Below are 11,882 nucleotides of genomic sequence, written 5' to 3'. Positions count from 1 at the left end.
ACGATCATCCGAGACGTATTGCCTCTCTTGCCGCTATACCGCACCGGGAGATCGGCAAAAGAGAGACGTATTTATCGACAAAAATAGAAGATATTATAAACACTAACCTTTTGAGGAAGACTCCCCTACTGCGTTAGGGGGGAATGGGGAGCACGAAGGCATCGAGAGAGGAAGCGATCTTATTGAGGACGAAGGGGGGAGAGAGAGAGAGAGAGGAGATTAAACTCGAGAGGTGTCTAACGAAGTCGGGATCTCACGGCCCTCTCCGCTCGACGCGGAAGGTGGATGCGTAGCTTCTTAAATCCCAACTATAAAACCATTTTTCGATGGGTGCATCCTGCTTTGAGATCCGTGCGTGCAGCGTGATATGCCAGTAAACGGTGCATGAGTGACGATGCTCTGCATTCTTAACACGTAGGATGATCCTCTTTTGCCATTCTGGCAATTCTTGTTCATCTTACTTGTCATTTTTAGCATTTTTGAGACACGGTGGAATACAAATTGATTTTACGATATTACACAGGATTCATTGATATGCCACTGCAAATGCGAGGATACCTCGTACTCGCGTGACATCGGTGTCCCCGTTCGCCCCTCACGTTGCAATCAAACTCCAATCTCACGAAATCTCTCTCTCTCACAATACTAATAACAATAATAATGCCACACGTTTTTTCTCGAAGCTTCCGAGGCCAGCCACAAGAAAACTAGGCCCATTGGGGGAAACGAACCCACGTCACCTACCGTTCCCGTCCAATCGGAGCTGCCACGTGGGCGACCGGTGGCCGCAGATGCCGCCGCTTTCCCCGAGGTGGGCCTGTGGGCTTCCAGAAGCTTCTGGGAAACTCCTGGCTATAGTCGATCCACTTGTCATGACCCACATCTCGGGGCGTCCTACGTGGACAGCCTGGTGATGCACGAACGGATGCGGGCGAATTAGGGCTGTCCTGGCCTCTTTTTTCCGCCCCCCCTGGTCACTCTTGGTGGTCGTCGAGTCCTCTTGTTGGTGCAAACAGCAGCGGAGCTCCACGTCGACGTCAGGAGATCGAGGGAAAACGGAAGCCGCGAAAGGGAAGAGGAGATCGGTTGATAGAGCGATAGGTGGATTGGGAGGAGGGAGATGAATGTTGGGGAGGAGGAAGGAGGCGGAGGAGGAGGAGGAGGAGGAGGAGGAGGGGAGGAGATGGAGGAGGATGGGAAGGAGGAGATGATGGTGGTGGAGGAGACGATGGAGGAGAAGGGGAGGGATAAGACGGTGCTGATGTGGGGTTACCTCCCTGGAGTGTCGCCGCAGAGATCGCCTCTGCTTCACCCGGTGGCCGTCCGAATGCCGGATTCGCCCGCAGGAGACCGGTGGCGGGACGTCAGTGGTGGAGGATGCGGATTTGCCATGGCCATCTCTGGTATTGACCTCTGCCTCTTCCGTTTCGTTTTTGGTTCCTTTCGTGTCACAGACGAAATCCTTGATCTTTAGATGCTTGTTCGTGGAGATCTGTCGGGCTTTTAACTGTGCAGCCCTCATTTTTTTAAAACGAGATATATTTTTCTTCCTTTGCCTTTGATGAAGTTGGCTTTCCTCATCTTGATAGCCTTCGTTCTTTGAGTTGCATTCTTCTCTTGGCCATCGAACTGATTATTTGGAATTCGATTGCCTTTCCTTTTTTAATGTTTTCCATTATTTTAGATAGTATTTGTAAGTATTTTTTCCTTTATACCATATTAAGGCATGTCTTTGATGATAATAATGGTCGCATGTCTTTGATGATAATAATGGTCTTCTTATTGTCCTTTGTTTATATCCTCACAAGCAGGATAGTCTTTGTGTGGCTCAGAGTGGTCTTAGTTTCTCGTGATTTTAAGTAAAAACTTTATTTATCTTAATTGATTTAAGCGCAACTGAAGTGCTGCTGAAAAACAGTTATTTGAGCGATAACATTATAATCACAGTTGGGAATGCTTTTCCATTTCAATGGCAATACCAATCCTTTTGAAATTTGGTGTCGTTTTTCTTAAAAATCTGAAGACCTTGTAATCTTTGATAGTAACGTAGCCTTAGAAATTTGTTTGCTGATTGATTTTATTAGAACTGAATGTTGACCGAGTAATGACCTGTCACGCCGTCTTCTCTCTTGTTTCAGAGTCAGGCAAGCTATATACATGGGGTTCTACCGATGACATGGGTCAAAGCTATGTTACATCAGGGAAGCATGAGGTAGTCATGCCATCTTTTGAATTAACCAGAATTTTGTATATTTTTGTTTATTTACTTCTTTTTGTTTGAAAATTGGATTTTTTTTAATGCATAAATTTCACATTTGCGTTTATCAGGAGACTCCGGCAATATTTGACCTCCCAACCGAGGTGCCCATAATTATGGCAGCAGCAGGATGGGCTCATTGTGTTGCAGTCACTGGTGATATGCCTATTACTTCTTGTTGATATCTGATCTTCCTTATCTATTAGGATAAAAGTACAAAATTGAAACATTGTGATGGACATGATCCATATTCTTTTCATATTTTCTTGAGAGTAAAAAGAGTGTCGTTGTCTTGGATCAAAAGATATATGCTTTATTATGCATAATCTTACAAATATACCTACCGTAGAGCTTTTTGGAAACTTAAATTTTACCTTCCTAGGCCAGCTCAAGGAGAGGTCTACACATGGGGATGGAAAGAGTGTGTGCCTACTGGCAGGATCACTAGAGATCAGTCTTCCTCTGGTGGAACGTCAGAAAAAGAAGAAAGACACAGTGGATTGTTAAGTGATCAAGGTGATATCAGTTCTTTTTTCTGAAGATTCGAGATAGAAAAAGAAAGCTTCATTAATTTGACATTATCTTAGATCCGTATTTGTGGTTTCTCCACGACAGTGAGTCCCAGATCACAGGGCTCAAGAGCTAGTGGAACCCTGTCAGGTTTTGATAGTAGAGGTGGTGATGAGAATACGAAGCGAAGAAAGTTGTCTTCAGCTAAAATGGGACCTGAAAGCTCATCCTCTGGTGAAGAAGCTCTTTCGGCGCCTCCATGCCTTGTAACTCTTAATGTAGGTATCCATATCACCGGTGTTGCTGCTGGTGGACGACATACACTAGCATTGTCGGGTAAGTCAATTTTCTTGAGTAGAAGTTTTATACAGTTATCAACTTTTCTATGTATTTCAGTAGTTTGCCTTTTTTTTCACTTTTTTCTTTACTGTTCTGATTAGGTTTCTAACTTAAAGGAAAACCAACTACTAATGAGTTGAATTTTTTGCAAAGTTTCAGATGTAGGTCAGGTGTGGGGTTGGGGCTACGGAGGAGAAGGGCAACTTGGTTTGGGTACTCGTATCCGGAATGTGTCTTCTCCTCATCCTGTACCTTGTATAGAATCAGCTTCTTTCAATAAAGACCGATCATCACCAGCTACCAAAGGGAAACAAAGCTCAGATGGACAGGCATATAAACTCATAGGAAGCTGTGTGAAGGCCATTGCTTGCGGGGGTCGTCACAGTGTGGCAGTTACAGGTTAGCAATCATTTGCTACTCCCTTTCTGCCACAAAATTTTCCATCATTGTCTCAATTTTCTAGTGATATTTGAATTGTTTCTATCAACATATTATTAAAAATCATTTCTTTAGTTCGAAAAATTGATAGGATTATTCCTGCATTCTGCTTATGTAGATACATGCATCTGTATATGTGTGTGTGTTGTGTCAATTGGACAACCATGCATGCATGATGTACAAATTGTCTTTGGCTAACTACTTTGACAGTAATAAGTATATGTGAAGATGAAGGTAGGCAGGTATTTAGCATATCACAACATGTTATTTTTTGGCAACAATTTTTTTTGTCATACTAGCAGCAAAGGAATAGGCCTCTGCCTATTGCAATGTGTAAATGGTTGCTAAAAATTATGCTTTAATGAAATAAAGCAAAGCAAATTGATTTAAAAGGCAAATTCATATGACAGATGAGAACACAGACAAGGTGAACAGCTTGTGGATTAGCAATTTGAAGGCAAGATTTAACAAGTAATCGTAAAAGAAAATTGTTATTTCCTATATTTTAGCTATGTTCAGTTTAGTTAATTGTTTGAGTACGGAAACTTGATGAACTATTGTTATTGCAAAGGATGGAGGCAAATTTGTGTCTTGATGGTGTAAAAATTGGACAGAGGATGAGAATATAGGATCTAGCATGTCTTATAGCAGATCATGAACTAGTTCCAAAGCTGACAATTACATGATGGGGGTTGAATATTTTAAAGGTAATTATTCTTAATGACAACAAATTTTGTTCTGTACTCATGCATATTTCTGCTGTCTTTTATGCATATCCCTTTTCTAATGAAAGATCTCTCTTCACTTTACAACTTGCATATGCTCTACCTTCAAAGCTCTAAAACTTTGTACTCTTCTAACTGCTAATCAATTCAATTTATATGTTGTAATTCTTGACTAGAATTTAATCTGCATCCAGTTACTAGGATGTCAGATAATGAGTTGGCAGTAGCTAATAGATGTTCCATCTCCTCGCACGTCTTGATTGATCATTGTTCTAACTGTTACAGTTCCATTCATTATTATATTTTGCACTTGCAGATACTGGAGCCCTACTTACTTTCGGATGGGGACTTTATGGCCAGGTTAGCCACCACTTTATCTCTTTTGCAGATTGATTGATAATCTAATTGATGTTATGGCATTTTTCCTCGTGATTATCAATTTTTATTGAAACCTCGTAGGGACTAGGGACTATGATAGATATTACCTATTATTAAAGATATTCCTGCTTTATTAAAGAGGGCAAGAAGTAGTGTACTTATTGTCTGCTAATTGTTAAAATCTAGGTGTTTTTATGTTCTTTTGATGGTAAAAAAGGGAAAAAGGAGGACAAAAACACGAAACCAATGACCCATACATGCACACACAAACACGTAGCAACTGACTTGTATGAGCCGGCTGATTGATTGATGGCCAAGACTCTGCAACAGTATTAACAAAGAAATGATGTCATCTTAGGTTAGAAATGCTTAATATGCTGTCACTACAGGTGACACACAGTTGTTTTGTTACTTTATTTTCTTACATTAATTGAGGTTCTTTACAATTTTGATGTGTAGTCAGTATTTTGCACTACTGGATCCTTTCTTTAGTTAGTATCCCATCATTGTTAAACAAATCATCAATTAGTTATTATGTTGATGCCTCATTTATCCTATTCCTTCAGTCGATAGGTCATTAGCACTTGTGGTCCTAATGTGCAGCCATACTTTTTCTGCCAGCTTCACAATCATAAATTCTATAACTTGTCACGAGACTGTTAGTAAGCATGTCCATACAAACAAGCACATAAAGAAATGGTGGCTTGTGTATTCTGCAATCAATAACTGAACAGTGTATTCTGGCACATGTGCTAATTTTAACTTACATCATCCTGGTGTAGTTTGCTATATTTTCACCTTTGAAATGAGAAAGATAGTTCATGTTATTGTAGTGAACATATCGATGCAAAGACATCCTCACATGTCTCCTGATGTTAAAAGATATTTGTATTTTAGATATACCAAGTGACTGTATAAAAGGCTTTCTACTTACTGGAGTACGTTGCCTTTTCCCTGGTCATCTAAGTTAACTGTAATCCAAGGTTGTATTAAGACAGTTTATATGTGATATTTCAGTAGACTATTTCTTGACATTGTCATAATTCTGATCTCAAATCGAGTTCAACAACCAATTCTATTCTCATTCATGTTGGATATGGTAGTGTGGGTAATGCTACCTTTTTATTGTCTTAATGAGTCAGTATAGAAATTCACAGACATGGAAGGAATTGCTGGTTTGGAATATGATAACCTTGTAATTCGGGTATCTTGCTCTTCAATCTGATTCTTTTTTAGCTTATCCTTGCTCTATTTTAAGTATTAACTGCTCTCCAGGATTGACATGTAGGAATTGTAGAAAAGATGGAGAAAAAGCATTGTAATGTTGAAGATGAGGTCCACTGTAACATGGGAAATTGTCTTTGTTTTATATTGACTGTGGATTTACTTTGCAATATCTGAGGACAGAACTAACTGATTCTTGTCTTTTCTTTTTCTTCCTTTTCCTTCTTATATTCCACCTTTTTTCAGTGTGGACAAGGAAGTACCGATGATGAGCTGAGTCCAACATGTGTATCATCACTTTTGGGTGTCACGATACAAGGAGTTGCTGCTGGCCTGTGGCATACAGTATGCACATCTGCTGATGGTGGTGTGTATTCGTTTGGTGGGAATCAGTTTGGGCAACTAGGAACTGGTTCTGATCAAGCTGAGGTCTGTCTTCATTGCAATTCTATTGCAATCTACTCTTACATTCTTTGCATAATGGCAAGATGCAATGTCTCATGGCTGCCTATTGCAGCATGCTAGGAGTTTATTTGCAACTACTTTGACTTCCAAATTTAAAATAGAAGAAATATGGTGGAAGCTGTAAATGTTCAAGCCTCTTCGGCATTCCTCCCCTCCCAATTTAAACCCCTCTTGGCACTACCTGCATGTGGAAATATAACAGACCCATGAAGAAAATAAAGGATAAAGGAACACTGTGATAAACTCTAAAGTACCATATGTAGCTTGCAGTGGCACCCAACATTGTTTTTTTTTTTTTTTTTAAATGTTCAACAGATGCACTGACAGCTGGATCTTTCCATTTTAGCATGTCCATTCGGAAAAAAAGAGGAGTTACATGTATCACCAGAGACCTAAGCATGCTCCATTAGTGGACAGATTCCACACAGAACTTGAAACCTGCACCCTCTACAATTTGACTTATTTTGATGAAAAAAAGGAACCCAGTGCACTAATCATATGCAAAGCATCCAAAAAGAAGCATGAAATTTTGCTAAGAAATGGATCGGAAATATGGTAAAGAGCAAAGCTGCTTTTCATAGATCAAGTTCTTTAAATTTTTTCCTGTAGGTTATTTTATAAGCCATAGGTGTAACTAGAATATATCTGGCCGAAGACAGGAACTATAACTATGGCCATTAATTTGGATTATGTTAAGAACTTTAGATATTTTTGAATAAAGATGACTTTCAATGATTTGATATTGGTGCTCATTGCATGCTTGTGGTTACAGACTCTACCCAAGCTACTGGATGCTCCATGTCTGGAGAACAAGAACGCCAAATTGGTCTCCTGTGGAGCACGTCATAATGCCATGATGACAGGTATTACCTTGAGCCCATCTTATCATGCTAGTTTGTCCTTTAGACTGCTCCAACCCATATGTGCACTCCACACTTGAATGTTATTGTGGAACCCAAACACATTCCAAAGTTTTGCAATAGAAACTTATGTCAAATGTAACTTAAATGGTGGTCGTACAATGTCTTCCCCTCACTCAAGTGAGATGTATGTTAGGCATATTTACACGATAAAAACTAAATAATTTAATTGAAGAAGCAATTTCCCATGTTTCTGTCACAAAAGTATCTACTGATATTTGTTGAACATGCTTAGAACAAAAGTTATGCAGACAACCTCATTCCAACTGTCATGTGCTGCTTCTACAATATCAACATAGGTGTTCTATCAGAATTGGCTAGCTTTCTTTTTTTGTTGTTGCAGTTTATCTTTTTAATTGGTTGTCATGCATGTCCTTTCTTCGTGAAGCACTTCAGCCATAACTAAACTACATCAGTGGATGCCGCTTCTGGAAGCAGCTCCGATGTTTTTTTTTTTTTTTTTAATCCGGTTTTCTTGACAAAAGTTGTACTATACATTCCTGGAACATCTCTTTGTGAGCTTGAACTGACAGATTATGTGATTCTTCCACTTGTGGCGTTGCAGATGATGGACAGGTATTTTGCTGGGGATGGAACAAATATGGTCAGGTATCACATATCTCGTGCAACAAAAATCCTGCTTCAACCTTTTGTTCTTGATTTAGGTTTAGTGTTTTGTCTTTCTGTTCACAGCTTGGTTTAGGGGATGCGATCGACAGAAACATCCCTGCTTTGGTTCCTATGGAGAACCTCCGGCCCAAGAACGTGTCATGCGGTTGGTGGCATACCTTGGTTCTTGCTGAATCTCCAACATGAGGCACATTCCTTTGCAGAAAATCATTGCAATTTTGATAGAATCATTAGTCTTTCAACCATATGCATGTGTACATCAGTCGATCGATGGGCGTGCATGTAAGCATTCTTTCGGTGTTTCCTGGAAGCCGCAAGCAATTTCACTCGTATACAGTACTGATTTAGTCAGAGTTTGGTATTAATGTTCTGGCCTCGAAGACAAAGTTAGTGTAGTGGATATAATCAGGGAAATCGGTCTATTTCTAGACTGCTGCTCTGTCTGTCTTCCTGTTGTTGGAGCGATCAGGCAGAATGTGGTTGCTTGGATTGTGCCATGGTAACTTAGTTTACGGCAGTGCTGAAGTGCATCAAGAATAGCTTGATCAAATTCACAAGTAGCAGCTGTTGTGTATATGGGAAAGGAAAGCTTGATCCTTGAAAAGTTTTCATGGTTGGCCATTCGTTCATGCTGCAGTCTGTTGGTTTTTCATCACCGGAGTACGCATAGGCATGCGGCAGAAGCATTTAGCTCACTTTCCCTTGAAACCTTAGTTATCATCTGATTAAGAATGGTTGATTGTGTCCAGAGTTGCAGTGGCAGCAAGTCAAAAAGGATCACGCTTGCAATTGGGGGATGACATGGATCACGCTTGCAGTTTCTACTCTACAGCAAAGACGGATGACATGGGTAAGTAGTGTGTCTCCAGACCTAATCATAGGTTGTGAAGAAGCTGTGTGTGCAGCCTATTATTATTCCATTGGATGCAGAAGAAGGTTTAGGTCGAGTGTCGGTAAAAGATCGCTCTCACCCCCGTCAACCGTGGCTTTTGGTTGAGCAACCACTCTGGACATTTTCTGATGGTAACACATCCCAAACTTACATGCTTTGATGATAGATTCGATTAAGTAATCTTAAACTAAATAAAAGGTTTTTTTGTTCATATAGGTTGAATATTTTTTAAATCCTCATCATAAAATTTTCAACTAGTTTCTTCGCCATTTATTTTTAAGAGAAAATAAGAATAATAATAATAATAATAATAATAATAATAATAATCAGATAAAAAGGTTGGTTTAAAGTCTCCTTACAAGTTTTTAGCTCCCAACACAATAATTAGGACAAGAGTGGCGGCATACCGTATGATCAAAAGAGCCGCACAGGTACATGATAACAACATACAGAGTTTGATGTATCATTTGATTCACTAAAAGGGGTTGTTGTTATTAAAGCAAAAGATGGATTCTCTCCTTAGACCAAAAAAATCATAAACAGGCTTTGGTTTCTGTAATCTTCCAACTTGAGAGTGAAGCAAAGGCAGGCAGGTGCTATTATGCTCAATCATAACCCTCTTAAGGAATTCTGTTGACCTAAACTACTTTTCTTTTTCTTTTTTTTTTTTGTTTACTGGATTGTTAATCCACCCATCCTCATCTACTTCACGTTAAACCTCTGTCATCATCATCAATCTGTTAATTTTGATTTTATCTTTCGTTTTTTGTTGCTGACTTTTACATTTTTAATCTCGATTTTTATATATATCATCAGCTAGGAAGCAATAATCCCTCTCGCCATCGATGGAGAGCTTTCATGCACATAAATGTTACATTCATTTAAATATATTTGCGCAATTCTTTCGTAATATATTTTTTTATTGTGTGGTTAATCTTCTTTTGACGTCCGCTCCCTGCGATGCAAACTAAACAAATGGTGGTCATCAACCAGCCACAGCCACAGCCACAGCCACATGGCCACTCGTCCGAGATCTGTTGACCCAACCCGGACTACTCCACTCATTCAACCGCCGTAAATTGGAATGGCCCGACCATTTCCGGCGGACTCAAGCGAGCTTGAAGCTACTTGTGGCCGCGGCGAGTGGTAGCATAATTGTTCCTTCCGCAGCCCGCAAACCCACTCCCCCCCAACGCACCCAACTGCCCTCCTCTTGCTATTTCTAGCCCCCTCTCCGCTTACACTTCCGCCCGCGCCCGGATCGAGAAGAAGCGTTCCTCCGGTTGTTTGCGTGCGTGATGGCGAAAGAGTACCAAGGTGAAGAGCTTTGGCTGCCCTCTCACTTCCTCTGCGATGCCTTCTTCCTCGAGGGAGGACCCAAGAACGGTGGGGAAACCGTCGACGACGTGGCTGGGCTCGCCGAGCAGATGGCTCGCTATTTCCTTCCTTGCGCCAACGAGGACGCCCCCGTTGCGGCTCCGGAGCATGCTAAGGTAGAGAGCTGTCTCTCGTGTTGCCGGTTTTTCTTTCTTCCTCCGCTTCAGATCCAGTGATTTGGAGGGGTTGGTTTTCGTCGCTACCGCAGGCCATGGCGCGGTCGCCGCAGTCCACGCTCTGCGCGTGGTCCACCTCTAACAAGGGGAGCCCCAACGGCCCCTCGCTGGTGTCGTCGCCGCCGTCCTCGTCCCCGCTGGCGCAGCGCAGCAAGGACGACCCTTGCGACCTGCTCTGTGAGGCGGCGGACCAGGTGATGCTGCTAAGACGGCTCGGCGATCTCGGCCGTCACCGTACCGTGTACGACCGTGGGGTCCTCGGTCCGCCGAGGCTGCCCTTACCGGCTACGTTCGCGATCTCGAGGAACATCGATGACGGCTACGACGCCTCCACGCCGGTTTTCACCCTTGAGCAACTGCAAGCAGCTCGAGTGAGTCTCATACTCTTTCATTCCATTGTCCCCAACCGCCCCCCCCCGGGCTCGTGTCTGCTTTGTTCTTATGGTCTGTGGCCTCCGTTTCTGTTGTGTCAGTTTTACCACCTAAAGCGTCAGCAAACGATGAATCAGCAGTTGTCGGCGGCATGGGGGAGGCAGAGCAAAGCCAGATGTTGCGGTGGACGGGACGGGGAGGGCCGGTGCGGGTGGCCTTTGGATCTGTCGCCCTCCGCGTGGCCGCCACTTCGAGAGCCACAGCTGCCGAAGCAACGACCGCCGCAACCAGTGGCCGGAATGCGGACCGTGTTCCTCGACGGCTCCCACGCGCGGAAGGAGCCCATCGGCACCGGCGTGTTCCTTCCCCGGTCCGCCTGCAACGTGCTCGACCCGAGGAAAACCACTGGTAAAGCGCTGCGCCACAACGATCTCCTGGGTCCGAGGATTCTCGTGCCTCTCTTCTGCCGCATTCCTCCTCTGTCCTTGGTCACAAACAGTGCCAGCCATCTGTTGTCTTTAGCGCATAGCGTCGTAACACCCTCAATCCTCCTGGCGTCATCGCCTAATATCATCTTTGCGGTTTCGTGATGTTGGTAGGTCGTCCGACCGCGCTGGTTCCTGCGAGGAAGGTTCAAGCTTCGAGCCTGAACCTAGAGGTGTTAGCAGGACGGCCGGACTTCCCTGGTCGCCTTGTGGTCGGTCATGGTAATTACTGTCCTGATGCGTTTGTGTCCGTCGATTGCGTGCGTAATTATCTTTTCGTTTGTCCGGCAGATGCTCGCATCCGTCCAAGCAGCGCGGTGCCATCGCATCAGACCAAGAAGCACCACCACCTCGGAGCCCAGCCGACCGCCGCTGCAGCAGCAGCAGTCGTGGCCCACGAGGTTGGACTCCCCCAGGAGTGGACCTATTGACTTGCTTGCGACTCACTCTTGATGTTTTGCGTCAGCTCTTAGCATAGCGCGTAGGAGAGAAGGAAAAGATTAGTGTATTAATAGGAGCAACAGCAGTAGGGAAGGAGGCGGCAGCGTAGGCGGAAATAATCGTCATGGATGGATGTGTCATTGTGGCGAAGAATCAGTGTGGGATCGGTGTTTTGCGATAAGAAATTAACATCCATCCCTCCTTTTTGTTGTCGCTCGCCAAACCACATCGATTGTGTGTCTTCTGCAGCAGC

General features: G+C 43.0%; 2 protein-coding genes and 1 long non-coding RNA gene across 7 annotated transcripts; all 3 read left to right on the top strand.

Moving 5' to 3' along the window:
* Positions 1 to 1,002: 1,002 nt before the first annotated feature.
* LOC103986111 (ultraviolet-B receptor UVR8) lies at positions 1,003 to 8,316 on the top strand. Of its 2 annotated transcripts, none has more exons than XM_009403998.3 (11): positions 1,003 to 1,403; positions 2,139 to 2,212; positions 2,329 to 2,413; positions 2,645 to 2,773; positions 2,873 to 3,103; positions 3,260 to 3,505; positions 4,586 to 4,629; positions 6,118 to 6,300; positions 7,109 to 7,199; positions 7,822 to 7,865; positions 7,950 to 8,316. In XM_009403998.3, exons 1-11 carry the CDS (start codon positions 1,121 to 1,123, stop codon positions 8,070 to 8,072), a joined length of 1,533 nt encoding a protein of 510 aa, XP_009402273.2. In that variant the 5' UTR covers positions 1,003 to 1,120; the 3' UTR covers positions 8,073 to 8,316. The 2 variants fall into 2 exon arrangements, with proteins under 2 accessions (XP_009402273.2, XP_009402274.2); XM_009403999.3 differs by having other exon boundaries at positions 1,006 to 1,403; positions 3,266 to 3,505.
* Positions 4,636 to 6,091, top strand: LOC135637834 (uncharacterized). Of its 2 annotated transcripts, none has more exons than XR_010496398.1 (2): positions 4,636 to 5,851; positions 5,936 to 6,091. It is a non-coding gene; the product is annotated as an uncharacterized LOC135637834 (long non-coding RNA). The 2 variants fall into 2 exon arrangements; XR_010496397.1 differs by having other exon boundaries at positions 5,923 to 6,091.
* A 346-nt stretch (positions 8,317 to 8,662) lies between the features above and the next one.
* LOC135637833 (uncharacterized) lies at positions 8,663 to 11,842 on the top strand. 3 transcript variants are annotated; one of them, XM_065150656.1, is made up of 6 exons: positions 8,663 to 8,909; positions 9,772 to 10,271; positions 10,364 to 10,702; positions 10,805 to 11,111; positions 11,303 to 11,400; positions 11,480 to 11,842. In XM_065150656.1, exons 2-6 carry the CDS (start codon positions 10,077 to 10,079, stop codon positions 11,639 to 11,641), a joined length of 1,101 nt encoding a protein of 366 aa, XP_065006728.1. In that variant the 5' UTR covers positions 8,663 to 8,909; positions 9,772 to 10,076; the 3' UTR covers positions 11,642 to 11,842. The 3 variants fall into 3 exon arrangements, with proteins under 3 accessions (XP_065006728.1, XP_065006729.1, XP_065006730.1); XM_065150657.1 differs by having other exon boundaries at positions 11,303 to 11,410; XM_065150658.1 differs by lacking the exon at positions 11,303 to 11,400.
* The last annotated feature ends 40 nt before the right edge of the window (positions 11,843 to 11,882 follow it).

The sequence above is a fragment of the Musa acuminata genome, chromosome BXJ3-5 (genome assembly GCF_036884655.1).
Source record: "Musa acuminata AAA Group cultivar baxijiao chromosome BXJ3-5, Cavendish_Baxijiao_AAA, whole genome shotgun sequence".
Lineage (NCBI taxonomy): Eukaryota > Viridiplantae > Streptophyta > Magnoliopsida > Zingiberales > Musaceae > Musa > Musa acuminata.
The sequence above is the reverse complement of the archived record's forward strand: the minus strand, read 5'-3'. Positions and strand labels throughout refer to the sequence as shown.